Source organism: Mauremys mutica, chromosome 25 (genome assembly GCF_020497125.1).
Source record: "Mauremys mutica isolate MM-2020 ecotype Southern chromosome 25, ASM2049712v1, whole genome shotgun sequence".
Classification (NCBI taxonomy): Eukaryota; Metazoa; Chordata; order Testudines; family Geoemydidae; genus Mauremys; species Mauremys mutica.
Window position 1 is genome coordinate 5,376,194 of NC_059096.1, and position 22,356 is coordinate 5,398,549.

Genomic DNA, 22,356 nt, shown 5'->3' on the forward strand with positions numbered 1-22,356 from the left:
CCTATCATTTTCCATTGAAGTCAATGACAAATCCCCCTTTTTGACTTTAATGGGAGCAAGATCAGGCCCCTAAGGTTGAGGTCTTTAGGGAAGGGATTGTCTTTTTGTTCTGTGTTCGTACTGCAGCTAGCGCAGTGGGCTCCTGGTTCAGGACAGGTGCTAGGAAGTGTTACTGCAACACAAATAATATAATAATAAATAACATCAGGCATCGAGTTTATGATGACTCTTGATGGGTAAGAACATGTATTATTAATGGGGCCGTTGATTAATCGCAGTTAACTCATGCAATTAACTCCAAAAAATTAATTGTGGTGAAAAAAATTAATTGCGATTAATCGCACTGTTAAACAATAGAATACCAACTGAAATTTATTAAATGTTTTTGATGTTTTTCTGCATTTTCAAATATATTGAGATCTATTACAACACAGAATACAAAGTGCACAGTGCTCACTTTATATTGTTATTTTTTATTACAAATATTTGCGCTGTAAAAATTAAAAACAAAATAATAGAATAATAGACTATCAGGGTTGGAAGGGACCTCAGGAGGTATCTAGTCCAACCCCCTGCTCAAAGCAGGACCAATCCCCAACTAAATCATCCCAGCCAGGGCTTTGTCAAGCCTGACCTTAAAAACCTCTAAGGAAGGAGATTCCACCACGTCCCTAGGTAACCCATTCCAGTGCTTCACCACCCCCCTAGTAAGAAATAGTATTTTTCAGTTCACCTCATACAAGCAAGGCCGGCTTTAGGACATGCAGGGCCCGATTCGAAAGAGCTGCTGCCGACATGCCGCCAAAGACAGCAGCAGCGATTGAGCTGCCACCGAAGATAGTGGCGGCAATTTGGCGACAGATCGATCAGTTGCTGCTGTTTCCGGCAGCACTTCAGCGGAGGGTGCGGGGCCCCTCTTCCAGACACTGCAGGGCCCTCTTAGGCGTGGGGCCCGATTCCCGGGAATTGGTGGAATCGCCCTAAAGCCGTCCCTGCATACAAGTACTGTAGTGCAATTTCTTTATCCTGAAAGTATAACTTACAAATGTAGATTTTTTTTGTTACATAACTGCACTCAAAAACAAAACAGTGTAAAACTTTAGAGCCTACAAGTCCACTCAGTACTACTTCTTTTTCAGCCAATTGCTAAGACAAACAAGTTTGTTTACATTTATACTGCTGCCTGCTTCTTCTTTACGATGTCACCTGAAAGTGAGAACAGGCGTTCGCATGGAACTTTTGTAGCCGCTATTGCAAGGTATTTACATGCCAGACATGCTAAACATTCATATGCCCCTTCATGCTTCGGCCACCATTCCAGAGGACATGCTTCCAAGCTGATGATACTCATAAAAAAAATAATGCATTAATTACATTTGTGACTGAACTTCTTGAGGGGAAAATTGTGTCTCCTGCTCTGTTTTACCCGCCTTTCATGTTATAGCAGTCTTGAATGATGACCCAGCACATGTTCGTTTTAAGAACACTTTCTCAGCAGATTTGACAAAACACAAAGAAGGTACCAATGTGAGATTTCTAAAAATACCTACAGCACTCAACCCAAGGTTTAAGAATATGAAGTGCTGTTCAAAATCTGAGAGGGACGAGGTGTGGAGCATGTTTTCAGAAGTGTAACACTCCAATGCAGAAACTACAGAACCCGGACCACAAACAGAGAAAATCAGCCTTCTGCTGGTGACATCTGACTCAGATGATGAAAATGAACATGCGTCCATCCTCTCTGCTTTGGATCTTTATCGAGCAGAACCCATGATCAGCATGGAAGCATGTCCTCTGGAATGGTGGTTGAAGCATGAACGGACATATGAATCTTTAGTGCATTTGGCACAAAAATATCTTGCGACATGCCATGTGAATGCCTGTTCTCACTTCCAGGTGACATTGTAAGCAAGAAGTGGGCAGCATTATCTTCTGCAAATTGTAACCAAACTTGTTTGTCTGAGTGATTGGCTGAACAAGAAGTAGGACTGAGTAGACTTGTAGGCTCTAAAGTTTTACATTGTTTTATTTTTGAATGCAGGGGGGTTTTCTACATAATTCTAACATTTGTAAGTTCAACTTTCATGATAAAGAGATTGCACTCCACTACTTGTATTAGGTGAATTGAAAAATACTATTTCTTTTGATTTTTACAGTTCAAATAAAAAATAAATACAAAGTGAGCACTTTACACTTTGTATTCTGTGCTGTAATTGAAATCAATATATTTGAAAATGTAGAAAACACCCAAAAATACTTAAACAATAATCGAATACCATTTATTTAACAGCGCGATTAATCGTGATTAATTTTTTTAATCGCTTGACAGCCCTAATTATTAACCTATAATCATTAATATTTGACTTGTGTGGCACCCAAAGGTATGCTAGGTGCTTCAGATAGATTATATTTTGAAGTCAGGGCCATCCAATGGGCTAGATTGTACCTTTAGTGAATTGTATTGGCCCCTATGTTCTCTTTAAATTGTTGTAAGATTGCCCAGAGCAACCAGATGGGCCCTTATTATTATAAAGAGAAAGGAAGAAAGAGAGAACAAATGCATGGAATATGTTTTTCCTGTGTTTTCAAACTCTGGCCAGACCATCTGGTTGGCAAATATCACTCTGCCACATAGGACAGAGTGAGTACTGCAGGAACCCTGAGAACTGATTTGCAAATTCAGAGGCATTTGATGCCCCCTGGAGTTTCAGAATGACCTTTTCAGCCAGCTTCAGCAGACATCAGCTTTCAAGAGCCTCCCCCCAGTCCTGCTAGATTCCACACAAGGGATGATGGTAAATCAGGTCTAGTTGCATGTAAACAGTAGCCTCTGTCTGTACTCTGATTTCAGAGTGGTAGCCGTGTTAGTCTGTATCAGCAAAAAGAACAAGGAGTACTTATGGCCATGCCACACTGGGAGCTGCTGGATACTTAGCATTTGTGAAAATCTGGCTCTTGTTTAGGTACCTAAACAGGAGTTAAGTATCAGGGGGTAGCCGTGTTAGTCTGTATCCACAAAAACAACAAGGAGCCCGGTGGCATCTTAAAGATGCATGGGGCATCTGAAGAAGTGAGGTTTTTTACCCACGAAAGCTTATGCCCAAATAAATCTGTTAGTCTTTAAAGTGCCACCGGACTCCTTGTTGTTTTTAAACAGGAGTTGGGCTCTTTTGAAAATCTGTTTCCAGTCTTGCATGCGGAACATTTGGCCTCAAGAATAGAGCCAGGAACAAGGCAAAGGATTCTAAAACTCAGAGATCTATCATTTAAATTGGATGTTCCCTTAACCTCCTTTTCCTTGCCTGCTTGCTCTTCGATTGTGAATGCCTGGCAGCAAGGACAGCACGTGAGTATTTCGATAGCCCCTAGCACTGTAGCGTATGATACAGTTCATAATAATATGTAAAAGGAATTTATTAGGTATTAATATGTAACTTCCTTCATCACACAGAGGATCCCACAGCACATTCCGTACAGGAAGGCTATGAAATGCAACCACCTCTGTGGTGGAACAGGGCAGCTGATCACATCAGTTTCCAAAAAAAGTGGCTGTTGATTGATGTGTCTCTGATGGAAGTAAAGGCCCAGCACTGAAGTGCAGCCACCTCTGAAGTGGAACAGCTGTCACTGTTACTAACGTTCCAGAATTCACAGCCCAGCTGATTTAGAAGAGCCAATAGGAGGATGAGTTGGACCGTCTGATTTTTTGATTGGCTATTTTACATATCAATCATCTGTTTAGCGACCAATCGCATAACTCTACCGAAACAAATCCCGCCTATTTTTAGTCTACTTCTCCCCCCCAATTAACTTGTCAATCAATTACTAGTGGGCGATAGTTTGGTTTCCCGTCTATTGGTAAGCCGCACCGTCAATCAGAAGTCGGTCTTTCTATTGGTCGTCCAGATCCGTCCGTCATTCTCAAATCAGTCGCCTATTGGTGCAGCCGGCTCTCCATCACTGGGTTCGATTGATAAGCGGAGACGCCAATCAGGCGTTAGTGGCGCTGGATTGGTTAGTGCAAGTGTGTCACTACTCCCATTGGCCAGGAAACGTGCTGGTCGGGTGGGGATTGGCCGCACGGCAGCCGAGGGGGCGGGGCGTTCAGGGCGGTGCCCGGGCGGCCGAGGAGGAGGAAGATGGCGCCGTGAGGGGGTCGGAGCCGCTGCTGCCGCCTCCGCTCCAGCCGGGTCTGTGCACTTCGCTCACCCCTGCGCGGGGCGGGGGGCCGGGCGGGCAGGTCACGGGAGCCCCGCCCCGGGGCCCGAGAACGGGGGCAGGTCGCGCGGGAGGGGCCGGGCCCGGGGCCCCGGCAGCGGGGGGGGGAGGGAGCGAGCGGCGCCGACCCTGGCGGAACCGGGACCCGGAAGGGGGCGTGGGGCCTGCTCCGCCCTCCCCGGGCTACGGGCGGGCGGCGCTTCCGGGGCCCGGGAGGAGGCGGGACGGGCGGGGATAACCCGCCTCCCCGGGGACCCGCCGCTCTTGCTGTGCCGGAGTCTCGCGGGGGACTTGCATGGTGCCCCGGTGCATTGGGGGCGCCAGGGGGGAGGGAGGTTTGCATGGGCCCCCGGTGCATTGGGGGCGCCAGGGGGGAGGGAGGTTTGCATGGTGTCCCGGTGCATTGGGGCAGACATTGTGGGGACCAGGGATGGGCAGGGAGGTTTGCATGGTGCCCCGGTGCATTGCGGGGACCAGGTATGGTAGGGAGGTTTGCATGGGCTCCCGGTGCCTTGGGGGGCGCCAGGGATGGCAGGGGGGAGGGAGGTTTGCATGGGTCCCTAGTGCATTGGGGCAGACATTGTGGGGACCAGGGATGGGCAGGGAGGTTTGCATGTGTGGGGATGCAGGGATTCTTGGTCCCTGGGTGCTTGGAGCTGGAGAACCTCACCGGCATGAGATGCTTTGGGAGCCACAGGGTGCAGCGGGACTGTTGCTGATGGAAGTCTCTGCAGGGCCTGATCCCCCTCTCATTCCCTGATGCTGCTGGAGTCCCAAGGGCTCCATGTAACGTGTTGTTTACTCTCAAGCAGTTAAAATATCCACAGCCTCCATCTGTCTCCTACTGTCTGTTATAGGGAGGCTGTGAAGTATGGGTTTAGAGACCAGAGTCTGGGACCAAGTGACTCAAAACAATATCTTGGGGTTAGGACTACGTTAAGTCTAAATTATAAGCGTGTGAGCCCCCTGGGAGCCAGTCATCTTTATAACATGATATATATATATATATATATATATATATATATATATAGCACCAGTAGCCACCTGTAATATTTCGTCCACGTTTGCACTCCCAGTGTTACAGTGGTATGAAGCTGAAATGGTGAGGGATTTCCCCACAAAGTCTATTGAGGACAAAGCCATACAGCAGACTCCGGTGTAGCAAAGTAAAATGTAAGCCTTGTGTTGTCTCAGTGCAGCCTGATGTTCTGGTTGCAGATTTGGTTATAGTGAAAACGTTCTTCTTTGAGGGAAAAGACAGCGTTAAAGAATCAGAATTGATGACGAAGAATTGATTGATGAAGAAACTCCAGAACTAACATATTGACGTTTTGGTGCTAGAGCAATCACTCAGGTTAAACATCATATCTTAAAAACAGTTTGCCGGAGTGATAAACACTTAAGAATATTAAAGGGGTGCTGTTAAGTTGAAATTGACACATTTAAAAAAAAATTTTTTCCTAGAGATCACCCTTTGAATTCCTGAAAATAAATTTTATATAAATAAAATTTTCAGTTCCCTTGTGGATGTATATAAGGGTCTTATTACTTATTCTTTAGTGCCAATTATAATAATTTATATCTAGCAATAAGAAATAAGGCACACATTTTACAGGGAGGATAATTAACCACTTGAGCAGCTTATCTATGGATGCAATTGAGTTTCTATCACTTCAGATTTTTAATAAATCAGGATTGGATTCTTTCTCTCGGATGTATGCTGTAGGCCAGCCAGAAGTTATGGCTTGATGCGGAAACCATTTGGTGAAATTCTCTGGTCTGCATTGTGCAGGGGGTCAGACTAAATGATCACAATGGTCTCTTCTGGCCTTAAATTCATAACACTTGTTTTTCCTTTGCCAGCTGCCTCTATATCAATGGTTCTCAACCTTTCCAGACTATTGTACCCCTTTCTAGAGTCTGATTTGTCTTGAGTTCCCCCCCCCAAAGTTTCATCTCACTTAAAAACTACTTGTTTACAAAATCAGACATAAAAATACAAAAGTGTCATAGCACATGAGTACTGAAAAATTGCTGACTTTCTCATTTTTGCCATATAATTATAAAATAAATCAATTTAAATATAAAATGGTACTTACATTTCAGGGTATAGTATATAGAGCGGTATAAACAAATCATTGTATGACATTTTAGTTTGTACTGACTTTGCTAGTGCTTTCATGTATCCTGTTGTAAAACTAGGCAAATATCTAGGTAAGTTGATGTACCCCCTGGAAGATCTCTGCATACCTCCAGGAGTATGTGTACCCTGAGTGAGAACCACTGCTCCACAGGGTAACAGTGAAAGCAACTAAACACACAGTGCTTGCCAATCCACAGGGTAAACATACTGAAAAAATACATTTTCTGTAACTTCTTTTAAGCTGTGCCTACACTGAAAATGCTACAACAGCACAACTGCAGCGGTGCTGCTGTAGCGCTTCAGTGTAAATGCTCGCTACGGCGCCAGGAGGGGTTCTCGTCTTGCTGTAGGTAATCCACCTGCCCAAAAGGCGGTAGCTAGATTGACAGAAGAATTCTTCCGTTGACCTAGCGCTGTCTACGCTGGGGGTTAAGTCGGCTTATTACGTCTCTCAGGGATGTATGTGTTTCATCACAAACTAATAAGAATGACCATACTGGGTCAGACCAAAGGTCCGTCTAATCATCTCAAACAATTTTACTAAGATCCATTTTTTCCTCCATTAGCCTTAAATTTTGGACCTAATCTATCTGGCAGTCCTATTAAATGTGGAACCAGAGCTCTGCTCACCTACCCAATGTGCATCTCCAAGCCTGCTAAAACCAGGGTTGTGAGTTCAATCCATGCGATTTAGGGATTTGGGGATTGGTCCTGCTTTGAGCAGGGGGTTGGACTAGATGATCTCCTGAGGTCCCTTCCAACCCTAATAATCTATGATTCTATGATCTTGTTGACACTAAACAAATAAATAACCATTGTGAAGAATGAGAAATAAAAACAAAATTTCTCCCTCAGCTGACTTTTATGGTTTTAGTAATTATTTTTAAGTTTCCCGAATCTGCTGTCTGACAGCAGTAAACATATATTTTTAATCCTCTGCAAAAGAGGATGCTTCTGTCCCCATCTTTCAGTCAGTTTAACATCTTACTCTTTTTTAGGCCTGTCCCCACTAAGGGTATGTCTACGCTACCTGCCGTATCGGCGGGTAGTGATCGATCTATCGGGTATCGATGTATTGCGTCTCATCCAGACGCAATACATCGACTCCGGAACTCCACCAGGGCGAGAGGCAGAAGCGGAGTCGACGGGGGAGTGGCGGCCGTCGATCCCGCGCTGTGAGGACGCAAAGTAAGTCGATCTAAGATACGTCGCCTTCAGCTACGCTATTCTCGTAGCTGAAGTTGCGCATCTTAGATCGATCCCCCCCAGTGTAGACCAGGCCCAAGGACAGGGCTTTGTTACCTAAAGCTGTGATTTGGTGAGGTCAGCTGTAGCCACATAAACAAAGACTGCTTTTGGTTAGGTGGCTGTTCCTTTGTGTTTTTTATTTCCAGTGTAGTTTCTTTCATACATGAGCTCCAGCCATGCAATGTGATCCATATGAGTGGGAAGGATGGTTCAGTGGTTAGGGGGCCAGCCTAGAAATTGAGAAATGTGGGATTAAGTCCCTGCTCCATTACAGACTTGCAACCTTGGGCAAGTCACTTGGCCTCGCTGTGCCTCAGTTTCCCATATGTAAAATGGGGACAATACGTTCCTACCTCACGAGGGTGTTGTGAGACTAAATACATTAAAGATTGTGAGGCCCTTGGATCCCACAGTAATGTAGCTAGATAGACCTTTTACACCTGCGCAGTCTTCATATCTGTGTAGGAGACTGCCTGCGTAGACCAGACTGCAGGACTTGGAGACATGTTCTGCCGCTTGTGGTACTGAGTATTGATAGGTGTCTTATGTAAGTATTTGCATAGGCTCTTTATACTGAGAAGGAAGTTGTAGATACAAAGGAAAATTTCCTGATGGCAGAGCCTCAATGAAAGGGGCTAATTATCATTAGGAAAAAAAAACCCAAACCACTCTTCCCTTTATATCTTTTGTAGAATGTTGAAGATAATGGCAGAGTTTCAAAAAATTAAGTCTTGTGACAAGTGAAGGAGTCGCCTCCCAGAAAACCTACCAATCGTGCTGGTGTGAATGTTCCAGCTGGCTTCTAACAGGCGTTACTACTGGCTGGAAATGGGTTCTCATTGGCTGGCGCGATTGGTAAGTTTTCTCGTTCTTGTTCTACAGCTTGATTGCTCAGATTGCAATCCTGTGGAGTTTTTAAATGTGTCCTGAACTAATGAAGAGAGCTGTTTAGCCTGCATGCTTAAAGACTTGGTACCTAGACAGTTAGCTAGTACGCACATATCCCTGTGTGTGTATCCTAGGGCAGGAACAAGTCCTCATTGTATTTGCTCAGATACCTTGAAGACTGCTGGTTGTTTCTTTTATCAAGTTATCTTTGTTTCATCATCCTCTCAGAAGGCAAGGGAGTAGGAGAACATGGGATGGTGTGAGATTCACGGTTCAGACTGGACTTACCTGGTGATGTGTTTTGTGCACAGAAGCGTGCCTGTGGCAGCAGAGAGCCAAAGTACAGTGGGAATGGGGTAGACAGCGCTCTTTGACAGGTTCAAGGGGTGTTCTGTTCCGTTTGGCACCTGACTGTAGTTGTGGCAAAGTGACTGTGAATTGTTCAGTGACTTCTTGGTGAATAAGTGAGTAGCTCACAGCAAACTGCTGTTCGATGATGACAAGTGGTGATCGTTTGCCAAGGAGGAACTTCTCCTGCCTCTCTCAAAGGCCCAGAAGACGACAGGCCTGGAAACATTTACTCTGGTAAATTCTGGTTCTGTCCCCAAATCGGAATTGGACGGAGAGGTGGGCTCCTGGAAGTTGTGTTTCAGGAGCCCATTGGTCTTACCATGCTGTAAGTGGTTTTGCACTCTGCTGCCTTTTCAAAATGTCAAACTGTCACCAGGGGACATTGGGAGGAAATGGTTGGGTGACAGATTAACACGGGGTTCAGACAGCAAACACAGAGAGATGACTTCTCTCTCCACATTTATCCTCCTAACTGATTTATAAAGGTTAATGACACCCCCCCCACACACTCCCTTAATGTGTTTCATTTTTTGGCCTGGCTTAATGTCATTCGTGTGCCATCCAAGAAGTTAATCCCTAGCAGTTCCTGCTTCTGCTGAAAGGGAGGGTGCAGTCATTTAGGTTGGGCAGGAGTTCAAGCCCCTGGTTTTCTGGGAAGAATGTGTCCTTTTATCACAGGCCAGCTTGCTGGGCACAAACATCTGATGCTTCAGTGGTGGAGAGGTTACCACAGTGAATGAGTGAGAGTGGCTTGAAGGAATGGATGCCCTTCTATCAGAACTGGTGCAAATAATTTCCATCTGATGATGTCCCAAGCTCTGGGAATCTCTAAACTGACTCTGTGAGGATTTATGCACTTGGCCATGGCAGGATGTGAAAGAGCCTTTGTGTAGCTTTGGGAGAAGCCTGGAGTCTCTCCTTACTCCGCATTGAACTGTCTGCTTTTGGGAAGTGGACTCCTTGGTGACTTGGCTTGGAGCCTGCTAGCTCAGTTTCCTTGCTACTCTCTGTTTGGGGAAAGATTCGGCATTGCTCACAGAGAAGTTTTCTGTCTCTGCTGACCAACAATAGTCAGTAACCTGCAGGGCAGTCAAAACAGCAAACGGGAATGAGAGCATAGGACACTGACGGTACTAAGTGTTCTGGGTTTAATTGCATCTGAAATAGATAAATAGCCTTTGTCCTCGCCCTGAGCTGTATTAAGCTCAGATGACTGGCTCCTGTGTTGAGTAAAGTGTAGACACATACTGATTCCTAGAGTTACCCCTTAAACTGATATAACATACTGTGCTGCTTGATTTGATTAATTCACTAGGTCTCACCATCGACCTACCTGTAAGAAATATTGATGTAATTCAGTTATATTTACTGTTTATTATTTATATCGTGGTAGCCTGTAGGAGCCGCAGTCAGTGACCATGGCCTAATGGTGCTAGGTACTGTACAGACACAGAACAAACAGAGGGTCCTGCCCCAAACAGCTTGTGATCTAAAGATAAGACATGAGACAACAGGTGGATACCGACAGATGGAGGAGCATAAGGAAACAATAAGACAGTACTGGTCAGCACACCAGCTGCCTAACCGTTGTCAAGTTTTTTAGAAGCATCATGGCCCAGGAGAGTTTGAAGGAGGTCATGGGGGTGGCTTCGCAGATGGTTACAGAGATTCTCCTTCCATACGGGAGAGGCAGTGTGGAAGAAAGTGCTATCGAGCACTATTCAAAAGCTACCCACCTTGTCTGAATAACTGGAGGAGATGTCAAATCTTCTTGTACCTGGTGGTAAATAGCCCCAGGGTTCACACTCCTGGCACTTCAAGACTGTATTCCTTTCCTCCCATCTTTTCACAGGCTGATGCAAACTCAGCTGTTGTGTGCCATGTGTCTCCTATTGTATAGAGACCGTGCCTGCCATTCTGTTTCTCTCCCATTGTGGTGTCTTCCCTCACACTGTTGCTTAGGGTGTTGGGTGCTGTTCTTGGGTGGTGTGGATACTGCATCCTTGATTTGACTGCTGTGGCTCATGGCGAGCGCAGGGTGCATGGGTACCATTCGTCTCCCCAGGGTTGGTAGCTGGCGAGTTGAGCTGCAGTACAACCTGCCTACCCATTCTGAGATCATCCCAAGCTTTGTCGTGAGGACCCGTCTAATTGTAAATGGGCTCCTTTTGCTCATAGCAGCAAAGCGAAGCAAACTAGAACCAAACACTTCCCCTCCCTATTAGCTAAGACTTGGCTTCTCCATGTCATGAGTGGATCACTTTTCTTGGATTTCAGCGTTTGCCTTCTGCTTATGGGGAGGCCATGTCTTCACGAGGGGGAAAAAGGTGGTTTTGCATCATGTGTTAGTGTGCTAGCGTGGACTAGGCAATTGTTGTTTTTACAAGTGTTCGCTAGTCGAGGTAAACCCTAGGCCCTCCCCACGTTCATCTCGACACTCGTGAAACTACAGACTGCCTTGTCCACACTGGGATCTTACCATGTGCAAACCCAACCTCTTTTTCCTAGTGTGGATGCAGCGTTTGGTTGGGGCTAGTGTACTGACAGTGTTTCTGACAGTGGGTGCCAGACCTTTAGGCCTAGGATCACCCCTCCCTTTATCTCTCTAAGATGTGAGAGTGGCTGTCAACATCCATGTTCCTCAAATGTCTGTAACTCCCCATTTCAAATTGGTACCCTGCCAGTGATTGTAACGCAGAGAGTCCGGGCTTAGAAAAGCTCCCACTGGCATGTCTTCTGGGTAAATATTATCAAGCTATTGAGCCATACCAAGAAAGTTAGGTGGGATGACCGGGTCATTGACCAAAGGAAATATCATGGATGAAATGTCTTTCTACTCCAAGACAAAAGACACCGCAAGTTCTAAGGAAATAGGAGGGTCTTTTCCTGGCTTCACTGTATTTTAAGCCTGTAAAAAAACAATCCTTTCTGCTGTGCTCATTGCAACCTTCCTCATTCCCTGCTGTCTCGCTGGAGTGTGCAGAGTGAGGGTTAGGGCTGAGAACTTGCCCACTCCTGTCAGAAGGATGTTCAGTGGAGAAGCACAAGTATTTCCATTAAGTGCTAACAGTATTAACCTTTTCACTGCTGACGGTCATACTGGAAACCTCCAGCGAGTGCTGACCCTGTCAGGTTCTGATGCTGTGTAACAGGAATATAGTATCTAATCAGAATACTCCAATAATTGAGAGGGTTGCTACTGCAGTCTCTGCTTCCATCTGCTAAGTGTATCAGGCAAGCTCTTTTCTTACCGTGTCTCCACCTAGTGTAGCCTCATCCTTGACCTGAACGCTTCTCTTCCCATTCCGTATACTCCACTGTCTAGCTTTGGCTCTGATGAAATCATCCACCGTGCTTTCTGGTCCTTTCATTTTGAGTACTGCAGCTATCTGTCCTCCCTGTCCATCTGCACGTTCACATTTTCCTTTCAACCTCCCGCAGTTGCATTGCCAGCAGGGGACCTCCAGCAGAGGGTTATCCCAAAATTGCATAATGACTTATCCACATTCTGCACCAATAACACACCAAAGTAATCACAGCACTGACTGTGTTTCCAACCCAAAACAGCATTAAAACTTTACCCTGATAGAAAACTTCAGGTATGTCTACACTGCAAAAAAAAAACCCCCATGGCAGTGAGTCTCAGAGCCAGGGTCTGCAGCCTCAGGCTCACACTGCGGCACTGAAGATGGCTCTGCAGGCCGTTTGGACGCCGAAGCCTGGGGAGTGGGGTGGGCTTCAGTGCCTGAGCTCCAGCCCAAGCCACAATGTCTACGTGGCTGTTTTTAGTGCCAGAGCACAAGCCTGAGTCTATAGACCCAGGCTCGGCAGTGCCTTGCCACAGGGTTTTTTTTGGCAGTGTAGACATTCCCTTGGAAGCAGACAGAAGGTAACATGGACTTGCAGACAAAGGACTGGACTGGGAGTCAGACCAGAGGATCTACTCTTCTTTCTGCTGCGTGGCCTGGGGCAAGTCTCTGGGCCTCTGTTTCCCCTCCCACCCTTTCTCTGTCTGGTCTGTGTAGATTGAAAGCTCTTCAGGGCAGGGACCATCTGTCTCTTCCTCTGTGTTTGTACAGCACCCAGCACAGCAGGGCCCCTGGGTGCTGCTAAGACACAAATAAATAATGGAGGGATCCAGCCATTTCCCTCTGCTGTTTGCTGCCCATGGTGACATAATGGTCCCGTCTACAATTAGCAACAATCTGTGCAAAGACTGAAATAACAAATTGCGGAATGATAAAATCCCACTTCACATTAAGGCGCACGTTGCCGGTAACTGAGCCATTTGTTAGGTCAGCGCTGATGATTTCGGAGGGCGAGATCAGTTCAGAGGACTGAAGTGCTGTGTGACTCCTCGGGGGCTGGGGGGTGATGTAGAAGGGAGAGAACTATGCTCCTTGTTGTCACCATTCGCCTTACTCCTCCCTCTGTGTGTTTCCTTCCTGCAGATCAAGAGGACAGCATGGCCGCCACTGCAGCAGTGAGTCCTAGTGAATACCTGCAGCCTGCTGCCTCCACAGCACAGGTGAGAGGGAGATTGCCTGGCTCTTTACCGTGGCATTGAGCGCTCCGGGACACACTCCACTCACAGCTGTGTAATGTGCTTGTGAAACCGTTTTGCTAGTGGCTGCCTTGCTGCACCCTCAGGGGATTCGCATCTTCTGCAGAGCTTCCTCCCCCGTCTCTGTAGAGGTTGGTGCTGTTGATTCGGAAGGAAGGGTGGCCTTGTAAAACCCAGGACCGGAAGCCAGGTCTCCTGGTTTCTCTTCCTAGTTGTGCCAGCGAGTCACTTTGTGGCCTTGGAGAAGTCCCTTCCCTTCTGTGTGTCTCATTTCCCCCATTTGCTTAATGGGTCTAGTAACACCATCCTGTCTCCAAGGGGGATGTGGGGGTACATGTACGAAAAGTGCTTTGAGATCAAAGGCACTAGTGATGGGTAAGGAAGATTCTGACAGCTGTACAGAAACCTTAGACGCTTGCTTTGTGTTTACATCACCTCTGAAACCGATCTCCTGCGTCAGCTGAACCAGCTCAACTCGACCCCTTCTCTCATTCCTGTCTCCTCCTCTAGGACTCTCAGCCCTCTCCACTAGCCCTGCTGGCAGCGACATGTAGCAAAATCGGTCCTCCCGCCGTGGAAGCCGCCGTCACTCCTCCGGCCCCGCCGCAGCCCACACCTCGAAAACTTGTCCCCATCAAACCCGCACCAGTTCCTCTGGGTTCCAGTAAAAACAGCTTTGGGATCTTGTCGTCGAAAGGGAACCTCTTCCAGATCCAGGGGTCTCAGCTTGGGACGTCCTATCCCGGGGGGCAGCTGGTCTTTGCCATTCAGAATCCAACCATGATCAACAAAGGGGCCCGCTCGTCTACGAACATCCAGTACCAGACTGTCCCACAGATTCAGGCAGCAGGGGGCCAGACCATACAAGTTCAGCAGAACCTTGCCAACCAGATTCAGATTATTCCCGGCACTAACCAAGCGATCATTACCCCTTCCTCGTCCACGCACAAGCCCGTGCCAATCAAGCCGGCTCCCGCGCACAAGGCCGGGGCGTCATCTGTGCAGAGCGCAAGCAACGTCGTCAAGCTGAGCGGCGGCAGCAACGTAACGCTCACCCTGCCGGTGAATAACCTGGTGAACGCCGCCGAGCCCGGCGCTCAGGCTCAGATCATAGCCGAGAGCCCGTCAAAGCCCTGTAAAAAGACTAGAAAGAAAGCCATGTCGCCGGCCCAGACGACCGCCATGGCGGTGGCCGAGCAAGTAGAAACGGTGTTGATAGAGACGACGGCGGATAACATCATCCAGGCAGGAAATAACCTGCTGATCGTGCAGAGTCCTGGCTCAGGCCAGCCAGCGGTGGTGCAGCAGGTCCAGGTGGTCCAACCCAAGCAAGAGCAGCAGGTGGTACAGATTCCCCAGCAGGCCCTGAGAGTGGTCCAGGCGGCCTCTGCCACGCTCCCTACCGTCCCCCAGAAGTCCTCTCAGAACTTTCAGATCCAGGCAGCTGAGCCAACTCCTACGCAGGTACCAGGTCCTTGCCCCTTTCTGGTGGGTACGTGTGTCTGGGAGATCCACCAGGGATCCCTGACTCCGCACGTGGTGCATAAGGAAAGGCAGAGTGGCCTGGGGGTACTGCAGGAGACAGGAATCTCGTTGCAGGCAGGGTTTGTGTTTAGAAATGCCTGGGCAACTTCTCCTTTCAAGCTGCGTATTGCAAGCCCAGATTTCCATGTTATGCAAGCACGGTGGTTTGCTGTCTCGCGAGGGAGGTGGAAGGCTTATTTAAGTCTGTTGTACAGAGAGGGGTTGATGTCACTGGTGTGTGGCAAGCAGCCACCTTCCTGTGTGTCAGAAGCTTTTCTTGTGATGGATCCTTGCAGGACTTGCCTTATTTTTACATAGCCTGCTCCTGATTCTTGACTGATCATGACTAGGTGGAGAGATCCAGGGCCATCCCAGTGCTGGGAAGGCACAGAAAACTCCTCTAGCAGGCTGGTCATAGTGTGTTAATTACATTTAATTCCTCGTGAATTGCGGACTTACTATGGCCTTGGATGTCCTGGACCTGAAGCCCATCATTCCGATCCTTTGGGTCACACCGGGCCGTATTTGTGCTCTTGCTAAGCGACGGCTGGTCTGATTCCTTTCCCGTTTCCTTCTTCCTTCAGGTCTACTTCAAAACACCTTCAGGGGAGCTGCAGACCGTGCTGCTTCAGGAAGCCCCGGCTGTGACGGTGGCCCCTTCTCCCACCTCGTGCAGCAGCCCCGTGTCCCGCAGCTCCCAAGCAGGAGGAAGCTGCAAAAAGCCAGCCGCACGCAAAGAACGCACCCTGCCAAAGATCGCCCCTGCCGGAGGCATTATCAGCTTGAACACGGCTCAGCTGGCAGCTGCGGCCCAGGCGATGCAGACCATCAACATTAACGGTGTCCAAGTCCAAGGAGTACCTGTCACCATCACCAACACCGGAGGTGGGATATGCATTGTTACACCCTGGTGCTAGGGATCTGACGCGGGGGAGGGGGGGAAGGAACTATCTGAGCTCCCAAAGCCTTAATGTTCTGGAGGCCAGGAACTTCCTAGCTGGCAGCGTAGATTTCAGTTGGAAGCCAAGCCCTGGTGCCCGTGACAGAGTATTGCAGGGTGTTAACTGCCCTACAATTCTATAGCCCCTTTCGTCCCAAAAGATCCCACATAGCATCTCTGCAGCCCTCGGGGGGCCTCTCCAGGCCCTTCCTGGGAAAGCATTGCCTGTTAGATCAGCTGTGCTGAGCTCCAGCTGGGGACGCATCACTTGGAAGTAACAGAGGAGGAGAAGGACCTCGGAGTATTGGTTGATCACAGGATGACTCTGAGCCGCCAATGTATATGGCTGTTTAAAAAAAGCGAATGCAGTTTTGGGATGCATCAGGCGAGGTATTTCCAGTAGCGATAAGGAGGTGCTGAAGCTCCATTATACAAGGCACTGGTGAGACACCATCTGGAATACTGTGTGCAGTTCTGGTCTCCCATGTTTAAGAAGGATGAATTCAAACTGGAACAGGTACAGAGAAGGGCCACTTTTGGATGATCTGAGGAATGGAAAACCTATTTTATGAAAGGAGACTCAAAGAGCTTGGCTTGTTTAGCCTAATGAAAAGAAGGCTGAGGGGGGATATGATTGCTCTCTATAAATATATCAAAGGGATAAATACCAGGGAGGGAGAGGAATTATTTAAGCTCAGTACCAGTGTGGACACAAGAACAAATGGATATAAACTGGCCATCAGGAAGTTTAGACTTGAAATTAGACGAAGGTTTCTATCCATCAGAGGAGTGAAGCTCTGGAACAGCCTTCCAAGGGGAGTAGTGGCAGCAAAAGACACATCTGGCGCCAAAACTAAGCTTGATAAATTTATGGAGGGGATGGTATGATGGAATAGCCTAATTTTGGCAATTAATTGATCTTTGACTATTAGAGGTAAATATGCCCAATGGCCTGTGATGGATGTTAGATGGGATGAGATCTGAGTTACTGCAGAGAATTCATTCCTGGGTGTCTGGTTGGTGAGTCTTGCCCACATGCTCAGGGTTTGGCTGATCGCCATATTTGGGGTCAGGAAGGAATTTTCCTCCAGGGCAGATTGGCAGAGGCCCTGGGGATTTTCGCCTTCCTCTGCAGCGTGGGACACGGGTCACTTGTTGGTGGATTCTCTGCACCCTGAAGTCTTTAAACCACAATTTGAGGACTTCAGTAGCTCAGACATAGGTTAGGGATTTATTACAGGAGTGGGTGGGTGAGATTCTGTGGCCTGCATTGTGCAGGAGGTCAGACTAGACGATCATAATGGTCCCTTCTGACCTTAAAGTCTATGATTCTAACGGGGTTCACAGCCTCTCTGAGCTACACCGTTAATTAATGAATGCAGGGATTGATAGTCACGCCTGTCTGAGGGCTAAGACTTGCTCTGTTAAGTCCTGAACCAATCTCCCAAAAGTCCTGGTAGATATAGGGACCAGTGAGTTTTAAGGTCACCCACTTACCAGACCACCCGGAGACTAGAGGCAGATGGTTTGGAGAGCTGGAATTCCTGCTTCGTCCTAGTCTATCCCTATCAGGTGAAACCATCCCTCCATCCGATTTCCTTGATTCTTTTGCCTTTCAACTCCCTGTTATTTAAGCAGCAGCTATTTAAAACAAAACCATTAGTGCTGGAACCCAGTGACTGATACCACCCAAAAGTTTGGAATCCCAGCTTCCAAGCAGAGTAAAGCCTTTATCTCTTATCTCTGGCACAGGGGTTCTCAAACTTCATTGCATTGCAGCCCCTTCTGACAACAAAATTACTACATGATCCCGGGGGAAGTAGGGGGCTGGAGACCGAGACCCGCCATCCTGGGTGGGGTTGGAACTCGGCCTTAGGCTGAAGTCCTGGGCCCCAGCCAGTCTAACGATGACGCTGGTGACCCCATTAAAATGGGGTTGCGACCCACTTTGGGGTCCTGACCCCCAGTTTGAGAACCGCTGCTCTAGCAGGTGGTGAGTTATTCCCTGCCACAGTCACATGGGGAAGGCTATTGTGAAGGTGCTTCCAGTAGTCAGACCACTACAGATGCTTTCAGGATCTCTAAAATTTTCCAAGCACTGGTCCCAGACTAGTGATTAGAAAGAAATCCAATGAATTCTGAGTGGCTGTGCGTCCTGACCCATGGCAGCTCCTGCTGGAAAATATCTATTTTCATAATGCCCTTGCTGTTCAGTTCTGGACACAGCCCTGTGTCCCCTTCTTAGGGCAAGTGGCTTTCCTACTATGCCAGAGAAAATATCAAAAGCACAACTGCCATCCTGCATTTGTGCAGGCTGGAGGTAATGATGAGTCGTAGGCCTGGTCTACACTGTGGGGGGGAGATCGATCTAAGTTACTCAACTTCAGCTACGTGAATAACGTAGCTGAAATCGACGTACTTAGATCAACTTACCGCGGTGAGTCGACTGCTGCCGCTCCCCCGTCGACTCCGCCTGCGCCTCTTGCGGCGGTGGAGTACAGGAGACGGGAGAGTGCTTGGGGATCGATTTATCGCATCTAGATTAGACGCGATAAATTGATTCCCGCTGGATCGATCACTATCCGGCAGGTAGTGTAGCCAAGTCCCCAGATCTCTTTGGCAACAGAGAGGTTGCAAATACTGCGCTGCATTCCACTCCTCCTGTTCCAAGGTGGCATGGCAGACATAGACGCTTCCTTTCATAGCTGGCTAAGGAGAATCATTGCCTACATCTGCCCCCACCCAATGTGGTGGATTGACCCATTGCTCTCAGTGGCAGGTTTTTGCATTCCAGAGATCAGATGGGAGGGTTTTGCTGCAGGAAACATCAGGAGAGGAATTTCTGTCTGGAGAAAGGCAGTCTGCTTTCGGATCCAGAAAGACATGCCAGAGGGCTTCTTCCTCAGCAGGAACTGGGAAGATTCCCAGCCGGATTTTTAAGTTGGAAGCTGTTCTTCCTCATTTGGCTAAACCAAAGCAGTGTAAAGTACGGAACAGTTGCTAAGTGAGTTGCCATGATTCGTGGCTTGCACACACATCTGTCCCGAACCCAGCAAATAAATGAATCGGCACTGGCAGATATTCACCCCCGTCAGCATCATCCATCATGGTGTAGTGGTTTCACAGTAAATTACCAGCTTCCAACGTAGGGTAGATGGCTGAAGAGGCTAGTCCTGAGATGATAATGGGACCGTCCACCTCAAGGGTTGCAAGTTCAGATCCAGCTCAGGCTCCGCAGGGCCCACTGGCTTCGGTCTGGAGAGGCGCTGAGCTGACCTTTTTCAGCAGCACTGAAGGATGTTGGATTTCCGTCATCCAGGGGCCCTGGGAGGATCAATTCCACTCACCGACATTGACAGCAGTTTTCTCCTTTCCAGCCCCCGGCGCGGCCCAGGCTCCTGCGTCCCTGAAGCCAGAGCTTGGAGCTGGCTCCTCAGGGTGCCAGGTAAGTCCCGTTTTTTTTGTAAATATATTGCACGTTTTTTCAAAGTTTCTTTTTCGTTTCCTGTTCCGATCGTTCCCCACCCCAAAGGGTTAAACTGAAAACTTTGAAAAACCGCACAGTATATTCAGAAAAAAGGGACTTGCTTCCCCTTTAAAGGGCCAGCACCCCGGGGGGGAGGGGGGGGGTCCAGGGCCTTTGGGACACCGCATGCTGGGGTGGCACAGAGGAGAAAGGAAGTGCTGAGTAGGGACTGGTCCCATTATTGGAGCCGGTTCCTTTCCCTTTGCCAGGCCTCCCTTGTAAGGATTTGATCTGCTTAGGCAGCTGGAGCGTTACCTGCGTGAGGAGTATGGGAAAAGAGGGGTGTACAACACTGTCAGCGAGAGGACTGCATCCCCCCTTGGAGTTGGGGGTCCCCAAGGGGGACGCTGAGCAGCAGCCTTAATACCCTTCTCCCTCGGCTTCTCATCCGCAGGCCAGCAGCAGCTGACGGTCCAAAACGTCTCTGGCAACAACCTGACCATCAGCGGCCTGAGCCCCACCCAGATCCAGCTGCAGATGGAGCAGGCGCTGTCCGGGGAGATCCAGCCTGGGGAGAAGAGGCGACGCATGGCGTGCACCTGCCCCAACTGCAAGGACGGGGAGAAAAGGTGAGTGGGCAGATGGGGTGGGACGGGCAATGTGGGGGAGACACACGGTGCCAGCCGTCTTCACCCACCCCCACGTCAGCAAGAGTAACAGTTGCGATGGTTTCCTGTCCCTCCAGGTCAGGGGATCAGGGGAAGAAGAAGCACATCTGCCACATCCCTGAGTGCGGCAAGACTTTCCGCAAGACCTCGCTGCTGCGGGCCCACGTCCGCCTGCACACGGGCGAGCGCCCGTTTGTCTGCAACTGGGTCTTCTGCGGGAAGAGGTTCACGCGCAGCGACGAGCTGCAGCGGCACGCCCGGACGCACACAGGTCTGTTGCCCGCCGCCCCTGCTCCCCATCTCCCGTGTCCTGCCAGGATGTTTTGCATGTAGTCGGGAGGAGAGCCCTGCCGCGTCTCGGAGCTGGTCTCGTAGGACTGTCTCCCCCCTCCCCTGCTTCTGCTTCGCCAGTAACCCCAGAGCATGCTGCCGCCTTGCCCGCCGGGGCGATGGGGAGGGGGGCTCCAGAACGTATGGGGTCTCTGCTGCCTTTGCGTCAACTGCAGCTTGGCACGGATCTGTCGTCTCCCTGCAGGGGGAGGGACAGGGTTTTAGCTGTGCACACGGGGAGCTGGGCGGGAAGGGGACCATGCATCGGTGCGTTCCACCTTCCCGGCATGAGGCTGCAACGCACGCCCTTCCGAGCTGGAGCGAGCGAGTCTTGGGTGCTTGGCTGCAGCAGCGAGCGCCGGCCTCTGGCGCATTGAACGTTGCTCTTGTTTCCCTGGCAGGTGATAAGCGTTTTGAGTGTGCGCAGTGCCAAAAGCGCTTCATGAGAAGTGACCACCTGACGAAGCACTATAAAACCCACCTGGTCACCAAGAACTTGTAGGATTAGCGGCAGCCAGACGGGGGCCGCCAGCTGGCCCTCTAAGCACTGGCTAAGCCCCGCACTGTCATGGACAGTCCCCGGCAAGGGTACGGCGTAGGGGTTGGGCAGCCAGCCAGCCTGGGAATCCGCAGCCGTAGTCGCGCTCCTGGCTTTGATACCCTCCCAGAGGTGTCCGCGCGGGGAGAGGAGTCGTTGCTGAGCTTCCTTCCTTGGAAGCCACCCACCTTCCAGCACAATCCTTGGGAATCCAGCTCCTTCCTCCGCAGAGCGCGTCAGAGCCGGACGTTGATCGCACGGGCCGGGACGAAGGAGAAGCTCTTATTTCCAAAGGAAAATGCTGACATGGGTGCGAGCGGCAGCCCCTCCTCGCTGCGCCGCAGGCTGGGGGGACTGAACAAGCAGGGCCGTGTGTAAACGGCACAAGGATGCCAGCGAAACTCTCACGGTGGGCCCCCTCCTCCTCCCCGCGCTTGTGAAGCTTTGACACAGCAGGGGGCAGCACTCCAAGACAGCCCACCCGGCGCTCTGCGGCACATTCCTACTTTATATTTAAAATCTATAAATATCTATAAATATCTCTCTATATAAACTCCTTTGGAAGGTCCTTTTTTTCTATGGAAATTGTTGCCTTACGCTCCCAGCTCCCGAGTATGAACACTGTGTATTGTGAGTGCTTTTTTTTTTTTTTATTATTTAATTGTGCCCGGTTAATAATCTCCCCTCCCAATCCTTTTCCCTCCAAAGTTCTTTTCCAATAATGAATTGAAGAGGGTTTTTTTCTCTCCACTGATTTATTTTTCCTTTTCATTTCCCAGTGACATGGCGTTTCCTTTCGAATCTTGGATCTTTAAATCCTCTTTTGCCCATAATGCCTCCACACACACACCTCCCCGCAGCCCATCACTGTGTATAGTGTATATTGTATCATAGACTATATTGCTTCCGTGTTTACTACATGTTTCAAAAACATATGGCTTATTATTTTTGAGCTTTTAAATTAAAAAAAAAATCCACTTTATTTTTTAGGTGTAACTGCTTGAGGTATGTTTTATGAATTAAGTGACAGATCTGTTATTCTTTATTAACGATGTAACTGGCTGGCTGGTGCAGAGTCAGCCAAGAGTTTTTTCTTGCTAAATAAATTTAGTCGCCAGAGGCAAACCCAGCATGGGAAGCAAAGGATCCTTTGTCTCGTAAGCGTGACGCCCGGTGAGAGAGACCAGCTTTTGAGGAGAGGTGAGAAGGTTAGTTGGGAGGTGACCAGGTCAGTTGTTTAGACACAGCACTAAGAGACCTGCTGAGATTTCAACCCCGTCCACTGGAGCCACCTACGTTGTCTCTGCCTCAAGGAGCTGACAATCTAGACAAGGCAAAGGCTGGGAGGAGAAAGATCCACACACAGAGGGGAAGTGACCTGGTCAGGGTTAGTGGCAGAGCTGAGAATGGATCCCAGATGTCCTGAATCCCAGACCAATGCCCCACCCACCAGACCACACTGTTATTTGTATTAAGGC

General features: G+C 48.9%; 1 protein-coding gene across 3 annotated transcripts; it reads left to right on the forward strand.

The window, feature by feature from the left end:
• The first annotated feature begins 3,951 nt into the window (after window positions 1–3,951).
• Window positions 3,952–22,008, forward strand: SP2 (Sp2 transcription factor). Of its 3 annotated transcripts, XM_044999717.1 has the most exons (8): window positions 4,061–4,190; window positions 8,302–8,464; window positions 13,300–13,376; window positions 13,923–14,876; window positions 15,521–15,821; window positions 19,797–19,971; window positions 20,088–20,281; window positions 20,742–22,008. In XM_044999717.1, the coding sequence occupies exons 3-8, from the start codon at window positions 13,314–13,316 to the stop codon at window positions 20,840–20,842; spliced, it is 1,788 nt and encodes a 595-aa protein (XP_044855652.1). In that variant the 5' UTR covers window positions 4,061–4,190; window positions 8,302–8,464; window positions 13,300–13,313; the 3' UTR covers window positions 20,843–22,008. The 3 variants fall into 3 exon arrangements, with proteins under 3 accessions (XP_044855653.1, XP_044855654.1, XP_044855652.1); XM_044999718.1 differs by lacking the exons at window positions 4,061–4,190; window positions 8,302–8,464 and adding an exon at window positions 3,952–4,014; XM_044999719.1 differs by lacking the exon at window positions 8,302–8,464 and having other exon boundaries at window positions 4,037–4,190.
• Window positions 22,009–22,356: the final 348 nt, after the last annotated feature.

Coding starts and splice junctions, on each gene's coding strand:
- SP2 (XM_044999718.1), top strand. CDS start 13,314: ATGGCCGCCACTGCAGCAGTGAGTCCTAGTGAATACCTGCAGCCTGCT. Junction 13,377..13,922: donor CTGCTGCCTCCACAGCACAG/GTGAGAGGGAGA, acceptor CTCCTCCTCTAG/GACTCTCAGCCCTCTCCACT. Junction 14,877..15,520: donor CTGAGCCAACTCCTACGCAG/GTACCAGGTCCT, acceptor TTCTTCCTTCAG/GTCTACTTCAAAACACCTTC.